The following is a 21,017-nucleotide window of genomic DNA, read 5'->3' on the forward strand; positions in this document are numbered from 1 at the left end:
ATTGTCTCTTAAACCACATATCAATAAAACATAGGCGAGGTTTAAAAGGAGTCGCTACGCATCTAATAATGACCCTTATTCAGAATTACTACAAACATTACTGAACACACACACACACACACACACACACACACACACACACACACACACACACACACATCTGGACAGCACTTTAGCGTCAGTGCCGTCGGTGCAGTTTTTCTGCTGATGTGTGTGTGGCACAACTGTGTTTACTTCCATTCAGGGAAAAGATCTTTGGTGCTTGTGTGAAGGTTAGAGTCAATTCTCACGTTTATCCAGTGATATAAAACACCCAACACTCAGGAGGGAAACACTGCTGTAGGGTTACTGTCAGGTGTGTGTCAGCTCGTCATTACACGCCATGTCTCAGCTTGTACTGCACGTTTCAGCATGTACATCCTAGCTATATATTAACAAGTGAGAGCCATTTTCATCGTTTTCATATGAATATTATTAGCACTACGAGTGTAAACAACACGTTTCATGTGCTTTTGCTTGAGCAGGAAAGATGCACCAGAGAATGACCTGCTGAGAGAAAAACCTCCATATCAAACCATATTAAAGCATTTTATTTCATCTTCTGAATTTTATCCTAAAGGCCGTGTAAATGGCGCACTTATGTCAGACACATAAGTGTTTAATCACGGAGAGGACGCACGGCGGCGCGAGGACGTGTATAATCACGGAGAGGACGCACGGCGGCGTGAGGACGTGTTTAATGTCCATACAGTTGTCTTGAAGATGGAGACAGAAGGAAAAAGTCCTTACCTTTTGGCTTTTGTAGTCTCGTTGCTGACGTGCTACTAAAGCAAGGCCTTGTGGGAAATTAAATCCTCCGTGTTGTGCAGAGTTCGTGGAGACGGGACGCGTCCCTGAGAACGAAACGTTTTAATGTTTAAATAAAGCAGAGCTGGAAGTGCAGTGTGCAGCAGTGTACTCGAGATTAAACTGGGAGTTTGGAGAGGTCACGCTCACACTCGCTATTATTTATGTGTTTGTGTGGACACTTGGCCAGTCTGAGACACCAGGGGCCTGTACCAGGGAGCTGGTTTAGGTGGCTAGTGAGGGAAGTTTCAGTTTAGTTTGTGCCAACCCTGGGTTTCAGGTACCATGAAAGTGGCTCGGCTTTTACCAGTGTTCATCGCCATAGTAACTTATGCTCCGGGGAAGGTTCTGTTCTGGGTAAGAGAACTCAAACCCAACTTGGACCAATCAGCTGTGAGCAAGCTGAAGTATGCTGTTATTTTCCATGTTGAACGCTGGTGGTTTTTCGGCATTGACGTCACGCTTTTATGTGCACGCGCTTATGGACTAATCATATCTTAAAGATCAAAGCCCGGGTTGACGGAGAAAGTTGATAACCAGCGTCATGGTACCAATAAAGCCTGATCGGATTGGTTTGGTTTTATCAACTCGAATCTAATCCCGTAACCCTGAGTTAGTTCAACTACCTTCATGGTACAGGCCCCAGACATCACTGTGTGTGTGTGTGTGTGTGTGTGTGTGGTAAAGGAGAATTTGATTAGTTCAGAGATTAATTGTTCCACACACACGTTGTTTCATTCAGCACTAATGACTGCAGTCATCGTTCTGAAACACTTTAATTACGTCCTGATTACAAGCCGAAGTCAGACATTCAGAATAATTTCAGCTCCAGAGAGTCACTTACTATTGTTGTCTAAACTAAAACAGAAACTATACAGTATATACACTTCTAGTAAAAAGGTTCAATCTAGGCTTAAATCCAGCAATGTGGTGGGTTCTGCTGTCTGTCGCTTTGGGGGAATCGTTAAAGCGGCCCGTTATGCTACATTAAAGGTTGCTAATTTTGCTCTGGAGGTCTCCTACAGTAGGTTTACATGCATCCAAGGTCCAAAAACACGTTCATTTTCTGATAGTATACATTGCAGTATCATCTCTTTTCTCACAGTGTCTGAAACGGGTCGATCAAGGATTCGGTCTGTCTAAACCCCTCCTTTCTGAGAGCCTGCTCTGCTCTGATTGGTCAGCCCAGTTGTTTATTCTAATTTTTCGAGATAGTGTATTTTTGCTTTCCGTGAGCTGTAAGCCGTAATCATCGAGATTAAAACAAACAAAGGCTTGCAATATTTCACTTTATGTGTAACGAAGCTGCAGTATATGAAAGTTCGACTTTTTGAATTAAATTACGGGGGAAAACAATGGACCTTTTCTACGATATTCACATTTTTTTGTGATGCGCCTGTCATGTGTTCATCTAAAATAACGGTTTCACAACTGTCCTGTGTAGCTTTTACTTCACACATTTTTATATGAATATTTCTTTTTCGTGGTTGGATTGTCACGTCACGGCAAGAGCGTCTGATCTGACGCGTGACCACTTTGAGTGACGTGTGGAGTCTGTGAACAAGGACTGTTGAATTAAAACACCGCAGTTTCCTCTGAAATGCATTTACATAATTGGTTAAAATGTCACATTACTGAATTATTCAGCAAGATTCCACTTGCGGTTTGATTTAAATCGGGATTCTTCTCATGTACAGTGGATTCTGAAAGTATTCGGACCCCTTTATTTGTTACACGCTTTATCGTGTTGGGGATTTGGTTATGAATGGATATATATAATTGACATTTTTACCCATCAGTCTACACTTAATCACTCAAAATGATGAGGGGAAAACAGGTTTTTAGAAAAAAGTAATAAACTGAGATCTTGTATTCACAAAAGTATGCAGATCCTTTATTCAGTACTTTGTAGAAACCCCTTTACAGCTGCAAGTCTTCTTGGATACGTCTCTTGGATTCTTGTTAGCAGTGTCCCTGTCCCTGCCACGGAAAAGCAACCCTATAGCATGATGCTGCCACCACCATGTTTCACCAAAGGAATGGTGGACTCCAATTCTGTGTTTTAGACACATCTCATTTATTCCATCACTATCCAGAGTGACTTACATTTATCTCATTTATGCATCTGAGCTGTTGAGGGTTAAGGGCCTTTCCCAAGGGCCCAACAATGGCAGCTTGGTGGCGCTGGGGTTTGAACTCATGACTCATTAAGGATAATTAAGCAAACAGAATGCACCTGTCCACAATTTGGAGTGCCAAAGGAAAGAGTCTAAATACTTTTGTGAATAAGAGTGTTACGTGGCCGTATTTCTGTCTAGCAGTACAATGAGGAAGAGCTGGTGATAATGGATGGGAAAGGATCGACATAGGCAAAGCAGGATTAGTAGCATGTACGTACCCATTCGATCGACACAGATGGTGGCAAAGTTACAGAGGGTGGCACACTCCGCTAACCGAGTGTGTCTAGACAGATGGATATTCCTAGCATGTTTATGTAGAGACGCGTCCAGAACTACCTGCACTGAAGAACGGAAAGTCAAGGACTTAGCGAATATTAAATAAGCCAGCACAGGAAGACAGACGGTATGTTAGCTTAGCTGGATACGTTCGCTCGAACCAAACCAAAACTACAAGGTACAGAACATAGTATAGTCTTTGACTTATACAAACTTGTCTTTGTGAGCTGAAGGTTTTCTTTCTGCATGTCTACATTTACATCGGGCTGTGTCTAAGGCCATCTACTGCAATATCGTACTCTTTGCTACGGCTGCTCTGCACTGCGCTGCGCTTTAAACCCAGAGCTCCGCCTCCTCTAGGGAAGATACACAACCGACCGGTGGAGCAACCGTGCGGCAGCGGTCCAATCACGGACCGACGCGCCACCTGTGAGCGAATCAAATGTAACAGAGATTTCAGTTTTTGATTTTTGAAAACATGTTTTCACTTTGACATTATGGGCGATTGTGTGGATTGATGGGTAAAAAAAAAAAAAAAATCATATATCCATTCAAAATCAACACCACAATAGGGTCTGCCACAAGGGTCTGAATACTTTCTGAATCCACTGCACATCTGAAATCATAATTACTGATACTGAGAGAGAAACTGATGTGAGAAGGAAGCGAGCGGGTCGTCAGGTCACAGATCCGTTAATCTCAGGAGGAAACACTCGTGCTTCCTGTTCTGAATGTTAATGTGAGCGAGGAGACGCTGAACGTCCTGCAGGTTAGATGTGGACAGTCATTTTGTCCCCCTCACCGTGGGACGTCGTTTCAGAAAATACTGGGTCTGAATTTGATCTCTGAGCGTCGTGTCATTCTGAGCTGTGAGACTCGGGTCTGAAGCTGCAGGAAATGAATGAGGAAGTTTCTAGAAGCTTTTTTACGGAATGAGAAATTGAATTGATGTTTTGCTCAGAATGCTAATGCCTTCGCTAACGCAGACGGCCATTTATTTATGAGGAAGATGTGTGTGTGTGTGTGTCAGGATTTTTACGCTGAATAAAAAGGAAAGTTCGGTGAAAGAAAGGAGTGCTTTTGTGGCGTTTGATTTGACTTCAGACGAGCCGACAGTTCCAAACAGAACGAGAAATGAAAAAGAATGAAGAGACGTTTTTGAAAACCCAAAACACAAATTGTTCCTTCTCTCTGGAGACGTTAATGGCAGCTGCACAACCATCAGTGTTTTGGCCTGAAGTGGTCACACACACACACACATACACACACACACACACACACACACCAGCCATCACACAAAATGGAGCATGAAATTTGAAATGAGAGCTGCTATAGTTCAGAGGCTTGAAACTGTCACGCCGTCTGTATGCGTGTGTATGCGTCTGTATGTGTGTGTGTGTGTGTGTGTGTGTGTTGTTGTTGTGAGACCCCTAGCTATTCTTACGCTCGTAAAAGTTTTAAGCTGCCTGTATAAATGTATAAGCTACCTCCTTTCTTCACTCTGAAGGGTGAAAGTGAAGGGTTGATTTGTGCAATACAGTCTTTATGGTGTTTATGGCTTCATGACCAATCAGATCTGTTCCCTGTGCACTCTCATTGGTGGAGATGGAAGTTTAGGGGAAAAAATTAGAGCCCTAAATGTTGGTTGATACACCTTATTGGTCACTTGAGGTTCCTGCAAAGGAACCTGTAAAATCCCATCCTGGACGTAGTCCTGTGTGACTCAGCTAAAGTGGCTAAAGTGTATGCTTAGCTGAAATCTTTAAAAACAGACATAAGACCCTGTCCCATTGTGTCCATGTCTTATTTCCACTCCTCGAGCACAGTAAGAGACGTTTTTTGCTCCATTTCCCTCAGTATTGTTTTTATTGATCTCTGGAATGAGAAGATAGATTGAGGATTTAAAGTGATCGTAGTTATAGTGCTATAAAATTTAAAGAGCGATGGGACACAACATTGTTAAGCAATGATCCACGGCATCATTCTCACTTTACTCTTCTATCATTTCAGGTCTTTTCTCGCTTGCTTTATTTTCTTTTTCTCAGGTTTTTTTTTTTAAGATAAATGTAAATCCTCTTCTCCTCCACCATCTCCACCACCATTCCACCATCTCCACCACCATCTCTTCTCACTATTCCACCATCTCTCCACCACCATTCCATCAGCTTCCCCACCATCCTTCCACCACCATTCCATCAGCTTCCCCACCATTCCATCATCTCCACCACCATTGCACCATCTCTCCCCACCATTCCACCATCCTTCCACCAAAATTCAACCATCTCTCCACCACCATTCCATCAGCTTCCCCACCATTCCAGCATCTCTCCACCATTATTCCATTATCCCCACCACCATTCCAACATCTTCCCCAACATCTCCACCATCATTCATCAACATTCCACAATCATTCCATCACATTTATTTCTTATACACATTTATTTATATCTTTAAAGACCTAACTACATTTCCTCTAGTTCCTCTTAACACTTTTTCTTTCTTATCTCTCAGTAGCAGTAAAAAGGGAGGAGAAAGATGGCCATCATTAACCAGGTGCTCCATCATGTGCCACTAGAGCAGCAGGTTGAAGGGGAAATGGAGTCCATGGAATGCTAATGGCTAGCAATTAAGGCCAATTAAAGCTGCTGGGAAGATTTATGCTAATGAGATGCTTATGTGTTTAGGAATCTCACCAGGAAGGAAGCTGGAGTGTGCGGCCTGTGTGTGGAATTACAGTGTTACGTGTTGAATAACAATGTCTAAGAAATTGGTGTTAATGTGCAATTTTGGTTGTTATTCTTCGTTTAAAATGAAAAGAATGCGGATCTCAGCGGATATAACAGATCTCAGGATAAAACGTTGACTTTATTTTTGCCCTAAATGAGTTAACTGGAGTATGAAACATCTCCTGTGTCTGGATTTGTTTCTTTCTGAAGTTTGGTTCTTCATCTGCTGGAACTCGTAAAGATTCTGTGTACAAGAACAGAAACAACAGATTGTGTCTCTATCAGAAAAGAGTTCCCAGTAGAACCGTTTTAATAATCTAAGAATTCTTGTTTATCGAATAAGCCCATAAAAGAAGCCTATCTAAACAATCAGATTAGAGGAAACAATAGCAAACAATGATGGGGTTTTTTTAAGAATGATATTTGGTTCCACAATCAGTTACACAGAGACGCGCAGTCCGGCTCGGGCTTCTGATGATTTTTGGTGAGACGTAGCAGGAGAAAATTTACCCGTCGTTTAAAGTGGTGGCGTCTCAGCTTGGAGCTCTCTGCCCCGTGGCATTATGGGAAAAGTCACGCTGTTTAATGACCGACAGCCGAGCCATAGTGAAAGAGTTTAGAGCAGAACTGGAGCATGAAAGAACTTGTGCGTCGGAGTTTGTTTCTTCCTGTGGATCGGTTTCATCTTCACTTTCCTCTCTTTCCTTTTCTTTCACTCTCTTTGTCGTACTCGTTTTTGATCTCTCTGACTCCTATTTCTCGTTAGCTGTATCAGCAGTGTGAGCTTCTGACTCCAAACACGTCCTGACTGATTCGGCTTCACTTCCTGTGTTCTTCCGTTTCTCGATTCAGAGAGAACCCTCTTCTCTACGAGTGTAGATTAGGGGTAAGATCGGGGTGTCACTGTGACAATGAGAGTTTTATTCAGATTGTATTGTCCTGGCTGTTACAGTGTGTACGTTGTGAGAGATTTGATCAGAGCGCTGGTGGAATCGGACCATTTGGAGTGTTTGTGTGTGTATTTATGTGAAAACTCCTGAAACTCCTGGATGTAAGACGTTTGTCTCAGATCGTAATCGCAGCTGTTGATGTTTTTCCAGTCCAGCTGTGACAGTGAGTCACTAAATGCTCATTTTACCCAGAATGCTTTGCTTTGATTCCACCACAGCCTTCTGAGATCAGAGTCCACACGAAGGCTGTTAAATGTGTGTGTGTGAGAGAGAAAGTTTGTCATCACCTCTCCATCTCTGTTTATTCCTGTCATCTTCCTCCTTTGTCATTCACGTGTCAGTGTTTTTGTCTTTAACTCTTGGTGTTTTTATTCGAGCTTAGAGACGCGGCGCCTGAATAAATGTCTTTACGTCACCTTTAATTTAACACCAGGAGAAAGCTATGAAGAGTGGAACGCCAGGGTTTTTATTTTTAGCTTTTTACTCTGAATGAATTTTAGCTTTTCAAGTTCACTTCAGACGTCACGTCTTCATTCCGTCCTGCTTTTATCTCTGCCATATAAAACATACACGTTTAACGTTCGGATGTGACGCCAGATTATTGAAGAATATTATTATAAAGCAGGGCTTTTAACAGACAACATCCGAAACGTCCGTCAGAGATTTCAGAGAAATACGACATACAATAAAAGCTGTGAGGAAAAGGCTTTGCCTCTTTGACACCGAGCTGCAGGGTTTTAAATCGTTATTATCGTCTCGGATTTAAGGTGGAACGTGGAAGTGTCTCTCTTCAAAATCGATCTGATCCCAGGTACAGCGTGGAATAAAGCCGCTCTCGGAGTTTAATAGAGAGTAGCGTCAGGTTCCAGGAGGCACTGGCTCAGATTAGTCGTGGTGTTTGCTCTGGAGTTTGGAGAAGCAGCAGGAATTTGACTCTTTAAGAGTGTTATTTTTCTGTAATGACTGATAAAATAATCTCAGAGAAGTGAAGTAAGGAGAAACTTGCTGCTGCGTTCCTTCACCTTTAAGCACTTATTATTTCTGGATCTCGAAGCTGCAAGGGGAGTCGCTGTATTATTTTGTAAAACTCTGTGGTATGGAAATGGTAAATATAAGTTCAGGCATAAATTCCTGGTTATTATCAGTTGATCATTTCGAATGTACATCAGAGATCTGTCACTGAAGACAATCTTTTCCTTTCTTCTTTTTTTAACAGTTATTTTTGTTGCATTTCTCGTCATCATTTTTTGTATGCTGGTCTATTGGAATGGTGTACAGTTTTTTTCATGATGATTTTCTGCAGTTCAGTTTTAACATGTGTTTTCCTCTTGCAGGTCTACACAAGATATGGGAAATGCTATACGTTCAATGGAAACAAAACAACATCCAAAAAGACAAAGCAGGGAGGCATGGGAAATGGCCTGGAGATCATGCTGGACATCCAGCAGGATGAATATCTGCCCATCTGGAGAGAAACGAGTGAGAATTTAAATGCCTAAACAGTCTGACCAAATAACTGCGTGAACACAGATACTGTTCCAAAATTAAAAGAATAACAAACCTTGTTTTATAAGTTTTAGAGGCTGATGATGGAGCTGGGGTTTTAGAGGCTGATGATGGAGCAGGGGTTTTAGAGGCTGATGGTTTTAGAGGATGATGGTGGAGCAGGGGTAATAGAGGCTGATGGTTTTAGAGGCTGATGGTGGAGCAGGGGTTTTAGAGGCTGATGGTGGAGCAGGGGTTTTAGAGGCTGATGGTGGAGCAGGGGTTTTAGAGGCTGATGGTTTTAGAGGATGATGGTGGAGCAGGGGTTTTAGAGGCTGATGGTGGAGCAGGGGTTTTAGAGGCTGATGGTGGAGCAGGGGTTTTAGAGGCTGATGGTTTTAGAGGATGATGGTGGAGCAGGGGTTTTAGAGGCTGATGGTTTTAGAGGATGATGGTGGAGCAGGGGTTTTAGAGGCTGATGGTGGAGCAGGGGTTTTAGAGGCTGATGGTGGAGCAGGGGTTTTAGAGGCTGATGGTTTTAGAGGATGATGGTGGAGCAGGGGTTTTAGAGGCTGATGGTTTTAGAGGATGATGGTGGAGCAGGGGTTTTAGAGGCTGATGGTTTTAGAGGCTGATGGTTTTAGAGGCTGATGGTGGAGCAGGGGTTTTAGAGGCTGATGGTGGAGCAGGGGTTTTAGAGGCTGATGGTTTTAGAGGATGATGGTGGAGCAGGGGTTTTAGAGGCTGATGGTTTTAGAGGCTGATGGTTTTAGAGGCTGATGGTGGAGCAGGGGTTTTAGAGGCTGATGGTTTTAGAGGCTGATGGTTTTAGAGGCTGATGGTGGAGCAGGGGTTTTAGAGGCTGATGGTTTTAGAGGATGATGGTGGAGCAGGGGTTTTAGAGGCTGATGGTTTTAGAGGCTGATGGTTTTAGAGGCTGATGGTGGAGCAGGGGTTTTAGAGGCTGATGGTTTTAGAGGATGATGGTGGAGCAGGGGTTTTAGAGGCTGATGGTTTTAGAGGCTGATGGTTTTAGAGGCTGATGGTGGAGCAGGGGTTTTAGAGGCTGATGGTGGAGCAGGGGTTTTAGAGGCTGATGGTTTTAGAGGCTGATGGTGGAGCAGGGGTTTTAGAGGCTGATGGTGGAGCAGGGGTTTTAGAGGCTGATGGTGGAGCAGGGGTTTTAGAGGCTGATGGTGGAGCAGGGTTCTTTTTTCGAGGCCATAGAGTGTTATATGTTGGCACGACTAGAACTTTTTTCCAGTAACACATACTGTACTGGAGTATTTGAGAGATATGATCTGACATCTTATTAATAACAGTTTTTGGTACTTGGCTAAGACTTTTGAACATTTGTAATATTACTTTTGTCACCTCAGCTTCATATATATATATATTGAAACTGAAATCCACACAGCTTCTCTCTGATATTCTGTATATTGTACTCCATCTCTCTTTAGACGAGACGTCTTTAGAAGCAGGGATCCGTGTGCAGATCCACAGTCAGGATGAGCCGCCTTACATCCACCAGCTCGGGTTTGGAGTCTCACCAGGTTTCCAAACCTTCGTGTCTTGTCAGGAGCAAAGGGTACAAACCACCCACCACACACACAAATCATAATATATGAAAATGTTTTCATAATTCAAAACAGCAGATGAGCCAGTCGACATTTCTACAGGTGTTTTGAACTCTCCAATATTAACTGACTCTCCCAGGAAGCCCTGATTTAGATCATGGTAAATGGATGAGGTTTTGAGTTAAAAATTTTGGGCAGATGGTCAGAAGTTCTGGGAAATTGGCTTTATGGGGGAAACTCTGAATAATGTCCAAAAAGCAGGGCTTCTCAATGTTCTAAGTTCCAAAGTTTTCCTTTGGAAAATTCAATTCCTGAACTTTCCATCCCCAAAACTTTTTTCCCCCCCAATTAAAATCGTTTAATTTCCTTAGCAATTATATATGCTGATGTCTTTTTTTTTTTTTTTTTTACTTACTGAGCTTTGCATTAAATTAGTTCAATTCAAGTGAGCCTAATAACTATAAAACTCAATTATAAATATAATAATTTCAGTAATGGTGGGTTGTGATTTCCACTACTCTAGCAGGGGAAAAAATCGTGGACCCCTGGGAGAGAGCCATAGCTTTAAAGAGTGCTTCAACTAAGAGTGTATTTATGATGGTATTTCTCTCTCTCGCTCTCTCTATAGTTGACATATCTGCCCCAGCCGTGGGGAAACTGTCGCTCTTCCGCTGATCGCTCTATCCCGGGTTATGACTCGTACAGTATCAGTGCTTGTCATTTACACTGTGAGACTCAGCTCGTTCTGCAGGAGTGCCAGTGCCGCATGGTGCACATGCCTGGTAACGGACCTATTTATATTCCTTATATTATTTAGTAAATATTTATTTCATATCAAGTTGAATTGGGGCACATGTTTGGCAATGTAACTTTTAATGTTTGTAAGCACAGCCCACTACCTTATTTTCTATTTCTTCAGTTTTATATGTCCATTACAGTGTACGTTGTTCAATACATTCCACTGTTTTACAGAATAAATGACACCTGCGTACAGAATTTGCATTACCTTCTGAGAAAAATGACTTGTTCTGTCTAACAATATTACTTGAGTCAGACTCCTAAGTTGGTAGATAGCTGTGTAACATAATTGATGGTGATTGAATTATATTCTGAGAAAGATTATAATATATAATAATAATGTTAATTTTCTGCTCCTGTGTCACATGAAGTTTTTAGCAAGGCAGGAAAGTAATGGCGAAGTTAAGAAAAGTCAAAGGCAGGTGGGCGTGTCATCTCAGGCACACATGCGAAAGTTTTCCGGGTTTTTCGCCACACAAGGATCTAGTCTTGACCACCCCAAAGCCATTAGGTGTGTGGTGTGCACGTCAAGTGTTGAGCTAAAGCCGAGGGAAGCAGTGTGAGAAATTAACATTAACGTCCATCTGGCTGCTAGAACATCAACACTTTACTGAGATCTCAAACATGGTAGACATTAGAACTTACAGTTGGTCCAATTTCAACCCCAAAAAATCTAAAGATTATTGGCTTTGGGTCATTTTTGCTCCTAATGTGGCTGCTTGTGAACCCTTTAGAAGTTTCTATATTTCTGCAGAAATATGATCTAAAACATCGTCAGATTTTCACACGAGTCCTAATAGTAGATAAAGAGAACATAATTAAACAAATGAGACAAAAATATTATACTTGGTCGTTTATTTATTGAGGGAAATGATCCAATATGACATATCTGTGAGTGGCAAAAGTATGTGCACCTTTGCTTTCAGTATCTGATGTGAGCCCTTGTGCAGCAATACTTCACATAATTCACCACTGTGTATGTAGATTACTTTTGGCCCACAGCACACTTACTCCGATTAAATTCTCTTGTTCTCACCCTTTTATCACATCAATAAGGTTGTTGTCCTCACATCGCTTTCCTAAACAACCTGGCTGAATTTCTTTGACTTCTAATATCTTCTAATAGGTAACAAACGTGTGTTCTCCAAATTATTTTGCCTGAAACCGTAGATCAGGTGCATTCAACTAAAATTCCTGAAGGTCCAGTTACAGAAAATGCCTCACTTACAAAGGGCTAGATAAGTGACTAACTAGCACGAGTGAATGTCAACAACAATTTGTTTTTAATGCTTAGCCATTGGTGTTTCGTTTATGGCTATAAAAGTGGTTATATTTAGCTTCATTGTGGCATAAAGACTTTAAATTTGGAGTGGGGAGAATAAACACACTTCTCTGTTCAATCTTGTTTACACATCCTGTTTTCATTGTTGAACATGTCGCCAGTTCGCTGATCCGACCAGAGAGGCTAAATAAAATGAAAAATCTACGAAAATCTTTGAAAACGCTTCCTATTCTGAGCTAACGTCGCTTGCCCTGTAGCTAGACTCTGGTCTGATGATCTGCCTTCAGCTACATGATTTACATAAATCCATGTGATTTAAACAGAGGACTGAAACAGAAAGAGGTAAGTCTTCAGTCTTTCTCCAGTCGACTAAAATAGTTTGCCAGGATTGTCGTCTGCCAGGTGATGACCCCTGCAATAAGCTTACTGTGTCGCAGATGGACCAGAAAGCATTAGAATCATGACCTGTAGGAAATCGGAAACAGCTTAGAAACGCCGTACAATTGCCCAGTGAGACTCAGGTGGTAGCAACGAACAAAAGATGAGAATAATCATTAGTTCAAGCAAATGAGAGGATTATTATACGAGTGACCATTCATCTTTCACACCCTTTCATGGCTAGATTAGGTGCACTTGAATTGGTTTGAATGCTTATTCAGAGTGAACTAATATGGCTACCTGCTTTCAGATGAAAGTGCCACAAAAGTCTTGTTCTCAATCCAAGTGTCCTGCTAATAAACTTTCAGTCCATGTGTTATGACTGAGCAGCGTGCCCAAACCACAGAGCCACCACGGGTCTAATGAAGTCTGGGGTCTTTTTGTTTTGTCTCCAAATCAATCTTAGCCGTAATGGCAAGAGAAAAAGAAGCTCTTGGCCAAACATTAGCTCAGAGAGCCATGTATAGCACATGCCACAATTAGGTTCTACTCTAATTAATCACTGCACTGTTGAGTTCTGGCCGTTAGCGAGGACCTGGCAAGGAGAAGAAATCAATTGATTTTTTTAAAGACTTTTTAAATATGAGCACCAGGGGGTTTGGATGGCGTCGGAATCGGGGATATCTGAATCTGCGGGTAACTGCGAGAAGAAGAAAAAAAAAGGAAAAGAATAATGACTAATGAGAGCCAGACACTAGAGGAAGTAATTGCACGGTCATCACACACACATTCATATTCACCATCTGCAGACAGTGTCTGGCCATGAATCTTATCTCTCTGTCCACCTTCCCTCTGAGACTTGAGTCCCTCTGACCCTGAGTCCATTACACTAGCTCCTTAACTACTATTCCCAGAGTGTTTAGCTACGGACACCTATATTTACTTGGACACTCTCCAGACTTTGATGAAGCTTGATTGGGGTGTAGGTGACATATTTATGTTTGAAAATGAAAGATTCTGTGATTTATATGTTAGTTGTACTGAGCTACCAGCAAGCATGGTTCGTATTCTTTTTAATTACACTTTCCTTTAATATTTCATTCAGTATTTCATCTTCAGGAATAACTTGATGCTGGTCAGGGTCACAGTGGACTGTTTTTGCTGTCTTGTGTTAGGGTGGAGAGAGATGCTGATTTAGCAGCAGTAAGAGCCTGTCCTACCCATTTAGTTTGATTGCATTTACATTCTAATGTTCTCTTTTCTATTAAATGGAGCAATGCTATCTAGCATGCAGTGAAATGTTGATCAGACACGTAATCACGTTCTCTGGGGTTAGACAGCTATCCAATCAAACTCATAATTGTATGTCAGAGTAGCGTTCTATCTGAGCGTACTTGAAGCAGCACTGACTCTGGCACGGGCATCAGCCCTTGTGTCACTGAGAAGGAGAACATTAAACACACAAGCAATGAGCCAAGAATCAGAACGGAATATAAATACACCTGTTAAGGGGAAAAAAAAAACAAGATACACGCAAGAATGCTTTGACAAGGTGTGTCCAGAAGTGGATCTTTTCTTATCTCTCACTCTGTCAGGATACTCACATCCATCCATCCATCCATCTCATACATCCTTCACTTCAGGGTCACGGGGAAACCTGGAGCCTATCCCAGGGAGCATCAGGCACAAGGCGGGGTACACCCTGGACAGGGTGCCAAAGGATACTCACACATCATCTTTATTATAACTGTTTTTGTTTCATTTTGCTTTTCGCCGCTTCTGCTTGATTGCATTCATTTTGTGTTTTCCTTCCTAGGAAATGCAGAAATCTGCCCCCCTGACAAACTCAAGTGTGTGGACAAAGCACTGGGTAAGCACATATTTTTCATTCTGCCAAAACCCCTCATGCACCCTTGAATAAAGAAAAATAGAGATTTATTCTTGCGTTTATTTAACGTGGCAAACGGATAGCTTGAATAACTGATGAGGCAAGTGTACTCCAAGCACACAGCTAGCTTTGATGCAAGAGGAACATGATTATTTTTCTGTTTAAGGATTAGTACAACCCTACTAACCCTAACCCTAAGTAAGTCTGAAAACTGCAATGCAATGGCAAGAACTACAAGATAATTTAAGTGGAATTATACAGCTCAATGATATAAAATGATATAAAAAATTTGACCACGTGCAAGAGAGAACGTTAGCGAATCTGCTTCTCAGATTGTCAGCTGGTCAACAGATGCCCAAAGGTTCTTGGTAGATGACATTCTTGCAGATGATATTTAATGAGGAGCTAATCTTGATGTTGCTGAAGAATTGCAGGAAAGGGATGGGGTGAAATAGCAAGAAAATGGGGTAGAGGTGAAGGCCCTCTTGCATCCATACTTAAAATATTGTTCAAAAACGTTTCTCATGTCCAGTTGATTTGAGATTGTAGCATCATCGGGAATTAAGTACAGGCACTGCAGGGTTTCCACTCCCAAACTCTGGTAGGACAAGCTGTTTGAGTAGATGGTTGGACCTACTGTTCCATCATTCAAGCCATTCCACCATCCAAGATACCTTCTTAGACCATGGTTGGGATCTAGCAGTCCAGAAAACAGCAGCGGTAGCTAGCAGGTAAGACATTGGACTACTGATTGGAAGGTTTTGAGCTCAAAGCCCAGCATTGCCAAGCTGCCACTACCAGGGCCCTTGAGCAAAGCCCTTAATCCTCAACTGCCCAGTTGTGTAAATGAAATATCCTTTTTCTTCTCAAAGTTGCTGCATATGTTCCCGGGATAAAGTTCTTGAGATAAAGTTACATAGCTGGAAGAAGCAGAGGATAACAGAGTTGAGTTTTCAGTGAAATACTCAGGGATTCTTGATGTGTACGAGTAACTGACTGATGTCGTTTCTCTGGTGAACTCGTACAGGTAGACTTGCTTCCACCTCAGCATACTGACTCTTTTTAAGTCTTGCTGGTGGGTACTAAAAAAAAAACCACACTACAAAGCCATAAGGCATATCTCTTCAACCAATGAAAATTGCAACAGCCTAAGCATTGATGCACTGAAATTATGATGATAACACATAATCGGGACACTCTAACTCCATCTAACTACATCTCAGGGAGGTCAGTGTATGATCATTAATGGTGTCCTTACACTCACTCATCCATACTACAGTATATAGTTCAACACACATTCCCTGCCACATCCGAGCCAAATTCTGGTCTCCAGCTTTTCTGAGGAGCTGTGCTTGGCTCTTTGTGTTTTATGAAGCTCATAAATGCGCTTTATTAAGAGACAATGATGAGAGATGTGAGCAGTTATGATCATCATCAAACTGTCCATAAATCCAATCCTGCACTTTGTCAAATGGATTTCTAGCTCCATTTACTGAGTGAGGCTTTCTGCTCATGGGCTCACTCTAGCAGGACCTTGTTCATCATGCCCTTTCCCATCTGTGTGTGTGTGTGTGTGTGTGTGTGTGTTGCAGAACTGTTGCAGAAGAGTTCAGGTGAGTTCTCGTGTGCATGTGAGACTCCCTGTAATCTGACGCGCTACGGTAAAGAGCTTTCCATGGTGAAGATTCCCAGTAAAGGCTCTGCACGATACCTGTCCAGAAAATACCACAAATCAGAGGATTACATTAGGTAGTCTTCATCGTTTGTCGTCTTCTTATTATTATTCTGATTATTATTATTATTGTTCTTGTTTTATGGAACATGTGTATTTTATTGATTATATTTTCAGTGTATGATAATGTTCCTTTATTTCCAGAGAAAACTTCCTCATTCTGGACATTTTCTTTGAAGCTCTGAACTATGAGACAATCGAGCAGAAGAAAGCCTACGATGTTGCTGGGTTATTAGGTGAGGATTGGATCTGCCGTCAGGTGTTAGTGATAAAATGTGTTGTCAGGTAATTAACACTAGCTCCAGTTTCTACTGTGGTCCAAACCTGGTGATGAACGCAGTTCGAGTATTCCTATTCACTTTCCCCTAGACTGGAATCAGCTTATAGTACATTTACATTATGTTGGATTTACCATGATTGCAAGGTTATGACTTGTAAAAAGGCATCTTTGTGAGGAGCGAAAGTTCATGTTCTAAAGTTCCTGGGCTTCAGTTCATTATCTAAAATTCCTGGTCTAAACTTCCTGGGCATAAATTGAAAGTCTAAAGTTCTTGGGATTATGTTCATGGACTAAAGGTCATGTTCTAAAGTCCATATCCTAAATTATGTAAGGTTTAGGGTGCAAACTTTCTCAAGTTCATAGTCCTAAGTTCCTGGTTTAATTTCATGGTCTAAAATTCCTGGAGTGAGGTTCTTGAGATAAAATTCCATGGTTTAGGCTCCTGGTGTTAAGTTCCTAAGATAATGTTCCAGAGGGAAAGTTTATGTGCTAACCTTTATTTAATTAATTTGGTTTAGGTTCTTGGGCTGTTTTTTTTTTTTTTTTTTTTTTAAAGTTCATGAGCTTAAGTTCCTGGATTAATTACATAAAGAGCTTGTTATTCACTCGGACTTTTATTCACTGTAGAATGTTGCTGCTGTTTGTTTTGGAGGTTAAAATGTCTCGATGCTTGCTGTAACTCAGGAGGGTAAGAGTTCGGTTCTGCGTGTTTCTTGCTGTAACACCTTGAGCTCAGTTCATGACGGCAACAGTAATGAGCTAATGAGCTGAATCAGGTGTGTTAAATGAGGCAGAGCTGAACACTTCAGTGCTGTGGAGCTCAGGACCCGAGTCTCACTCACACCTGATGGACGCGATGTCATACGGTCCCTGTCCTAATCGTCCTCCATCTTTACTCCTGTTTTACTCTCAGGTGATATCGGAGGACAGATGGGTCTCTTCATTGGAGCGAGTATCCTCACCGTCCTTGAGATTCTCGACTACTTTTATGAGGTAAATTTGAGTTGCTAGTGTTGTGTAATGAAGCGTGTCAGTGAGTGAGCTTATCTGTAAGACACAATATCATTAGTGCTGCTTCTCACCTTCATCCACACTGCTGTCTCCTTTCCTTATTCTCTTCATCTTTTCCTTCCTACTCTATTTTCCTCTTCGTCTTTTCATCTCCTCTGGTCTTCTTCTTCTCTCTTTTGACTGCAGGTGATTAAGTTAAGGTTACAGCGTGTGTTAAGGCCACAGAAGGAAGAAAAACGACCACAACAACAATCCAGCACTGTAGCTACAGTCAACCTTCAGGACACAAAGACAAAGGTCAGATGATGATGATAATAATAATAATAATAATAATAATAATAATAACAATAACAATAATAATAACAATATCAGTGAGTGCTAGTATCAAGTCTCGCTGAATATCAGTATCAGCAAGTCCTAATGAGTCTCATTGTCAGCATGTCTCCGAGTCTCAGTAGAGAGAGGATCTCTGAGTCTTGGTCTCTTTGAGGTTGGATCTGGAGTTCCATGTTCTTCCAGTTAACATTCCGAAGCAAAATGATGTAATATTGTCCTAGAAGTCTCAGTGAGTGAGTTTTGATAGCGTCTCTTTCTCCTGTGTGTGATTGACAGGATGTCAGTGAGCATATGGAGAGAAATGTAGAGGGTGCAACCTTCAACAAAACCTTCCTCCCAAACCACCACCATCATCTTCATCATCATCACCTTCGTCATCAAAATGAGGACTTTGCCTGCTGACCAATACTACGGACTTTCTCTGTCTCTGTCTCGGTGTCTGTCTTTCTCTCTCGGATCTTATTTTCACCAGTGAAAGCTCCAGCCAAAGCTCAATTCCTAAACCTGTGCTTGGGACAGTCAGAGGGTGTGTGTGTGTGTGTGTGTGTGTGTGTGTGTGTGTGTGTGTGTTAATGATCTGAGTGCTGGATGTCTGGATGAGCTGGACTGCTGGAGCAGTTTGGGTGCCAGATCAGGACTTTCTCCAGCTGCGCTCCTACTCCTCTGTGTGAGCCGTCCTGTAAAATTCCCCTTCAGTCACTGGGACATGATTTGGTCAGTGCTGGACACGAGCGTCTTCTCGCTGTATAACCGAGCGAGTGTGTATCAGAGCAGTAGCGTATATTTGTCTCTCTAGGAGACACACACTAAACACAGTGTTTATATTCAACTGTTTATGATTATTCACTTAAACTGTATTAAAGATAATACTTTTCTAAAATGACTTGTGTAGAGAATTTAGTGTGTGTGTGTGTGTGTGTGTTCATATGGGTGTGAAAAAAATGTGAAATAACGTGAAATGAAGAATCAAGACCTACATGTGCCCACAGTTTGAATGATAAGCTGACTGAGCCATCATCTGCTAAGTTTACAGCTCACTGTAAGTTCATTCATAATAATAATAATAATAATAATAAAAAAAAAATCAGTTCTCAGAAATAAAACAAAAACCTTCTTGTCCACTTTAAAGGGGACGATATTACCAATTAATGAATAAAGTCATATTTATGTATTTAATATTGTTCTTGAATGGTAATTCCATAATTTTTTGGTTTGCGTATTTTCAGCTAAAACATACATTTCAATGTGACATACAGTCCCCTCCGAAACTATTGGAACGGCAAGGCCAATTCAATTGTTTTTGCGGTAGAAGGAAGACATTTTGGTTTGAGATCAAAAGATGAATATGAGAAGGGAGTATAGAATTTCAGGTTTTATTTCCTGGTACTTACATGTAGATGTGTTAAACAATGACTGACCGGTGTTTCCTGTTAGACTGATTGCTTAAACAATACATTGCTCTGAACATCTACTCTTGGTTTTAGTCTTCAGTTTCACCTGTGAAGACTGCGTTTGTTGTTAAAAAGGATAAACCAACATGAAGATCAGAGAGCTGTCTATGGGAGAAAAGTGAGATTTCGAAGCTGAGAAACGAGGGAAAATCAATCAGAGGCAGTGCACAGACACTGGGTATAGCCAATACAACAACTTGGAATGACCTGAAAAAGACAGAAACCACTGGTGTACTGAGTAACAGACACTGAACTTGTCGGCTAAGGAACAACAGCTGATGACAGAAACATTGTGGGAGCTGTGAAGAAAAACCAAAAACAACAGTCTGTGACATCACCAACAACCTCCACAGAGCAGGGGTGAAGGTCTCACAATCCACCGTTCAAAGAGGACTTTGAGAGCAGAAATATAGAACCCATACCACAAGATGTAAACCACTCATCAGAAAGAGAGACTGGAATTCACAAAGAAATACAGAGATGATCCACAAAAGTTCTGGAACCGAGGTGAACCTCTACCAAAGTGATGGAAAGACCAAAGTGTGGAGAATGAAAGGATCTGCTCATGATCCAGAACATACAAGCTCATCTGTGAAACATGGTGGAGGTAGTGTCATGGCTTGGGCTTGCATGGCTTCTTCTGGAACATTCTCACTAATCTTTATTGATGATGAACTCATGATGGTAGCAGCAGAATGAATTCAGAAGTTTACAGGAACATTTTATCTGACAATTTACAGAGAAATACATCCGAATGAATCAGGAGGAACTTCATCATGCAGCAAGACAACGATCCAAAACACACGTCCACCTCAACACAGGACTTCATCAGGGGGAAAAGTGGAAGGTTTTAGACTGGACAAGTCAATCACCAGACCTTCACCCAACTGATCAGCATCTCACCTCCTGAAGAGGAGACTGAAGGGAGAAACCCCCCGAAACACACAACTACTGAAAGAAGCTGCAGGAGAAACCTGGAGAAGCTTCACAGAAGAAGAAACCAGCAGTTTGCTGTCAGTGAGTCGCAGGAGTGATGCAGTTACTGCGAGTAAAGGAAATGCAACCAAATATTACGTGTTATTTACTTTCATTTACTTCAAGACTTTAGTGCACCTGAAAATGAGATAGTTAAATGTCACTTAACATGTCTAGATATAAACACGAGGAAATAAAAGCCGAAATCCTAAACTCTCGTCTCATCTCCATCTTTTAATCTCAAACCCAAATGTCTTTGGTACAGCACACACTGGCCTTGTGTTCCAGTAGTTTCGGAGAGGGTTGTATTGTAGTGAATAAGAGTCCTGGGATGAGTACAGGACCATCTTCATGTTTACAGCTGCAGTACTTAGATAAAAATGAAAAAAGGTCTCTTTACTGTTCATCATGCAACTCACTGATGTTATTATATATCAATCACAATTATAAAACAAAACACATTTAATCATCACAAACCTCAGGGTATAACAGCCACGTCTTAAACAATGCAGCTACGCAACAGACTGGAAACCAGTGCGGAAAAACAAATCACAGAATCTACTGCTGTTATGCTAACTGTGTCCAGCTGAAGTATTCCACTGCTGGTTTTAATTATTTATATATTTATGAGTTCATCACTCATCACTCCAATGTCTTCTCTGTATCACAGGACATTCAGGGCAAAGTAACCACAGTAAAACACAGATTTCTAATATTAAAAAAAAAAAAAACAGCGCAATGACATTTAGATAGGTTTCCAATCAGAGGCTTGATGCTGTCTGATACTGACTGTACATAATAATAATAATAATAATAATAATAATAATAATAATAAATCACACTACA

At 41.4% G+C, this 21,017-nt stretch overlaps 1 protein-coding gene across 1 annotated transcript in view; it reads left to right on the forward strand.

Moving 5' to 3' along the window:
• asic4a (acid-sensing (proton-gated) ion channel family member 4a) overlaps nt 1-18,541 on the forward strand; it is a 50,416-nt gene extending 31,875 nt beyond the window's left edge. Inside the window, exons 2-10 of the mRNA XM_053626120.1 lie at nt 8,313-8,457; nt 9,924-10,051; nt 10,669-10,822; nt 14,315-14,368; nt 15,979-16,135; nt 16,263-16,354; nt 17,312-17,391; nt 17,596-17,706; nt 18,022-18,541. Of these exons, the coding sequence (XP_053482095.1) occupies nt 8,313-8,457; nt 9,924-10,051; nt 10,669-10,822; nt 14,315-14,368; nt 15,979-16,135; nt 16,263-16,354; nt 17,312-17,391; nt 17,596-17,706; nt 18,022-18,147 (1,047 nt within the window). The 3' untranslated portion in view covers nt 18,148-18,541. The remainder of the gene's footprint in view (nt 1-8,312; nt 8,458-9,923; nt 10,052-10,668; nt 10,823-14,314; nt 14,369-15,978; nt 16,136-16,262; nt 16,355-17,311; nt 17,392-17,595; nt 17,707-18,021) is intronic.
• Nucleotides 18,542-21,017: the final 2,476 nt, after the last annotated feature.

Source organism: Ictalurus furcatus, chromosome 6 (assembly GCF_023375685.1).
Source record: "Ictalurus furcatus strain D&B chromosome 6, Billie_1.0, whole genome shotgun sequence".
NCBI lineage: Eukaryota > Metazoa > Chordata > Actinopteri > Siluriformes > Ictaluridae > Ictalurus > Ictalurus furcatus.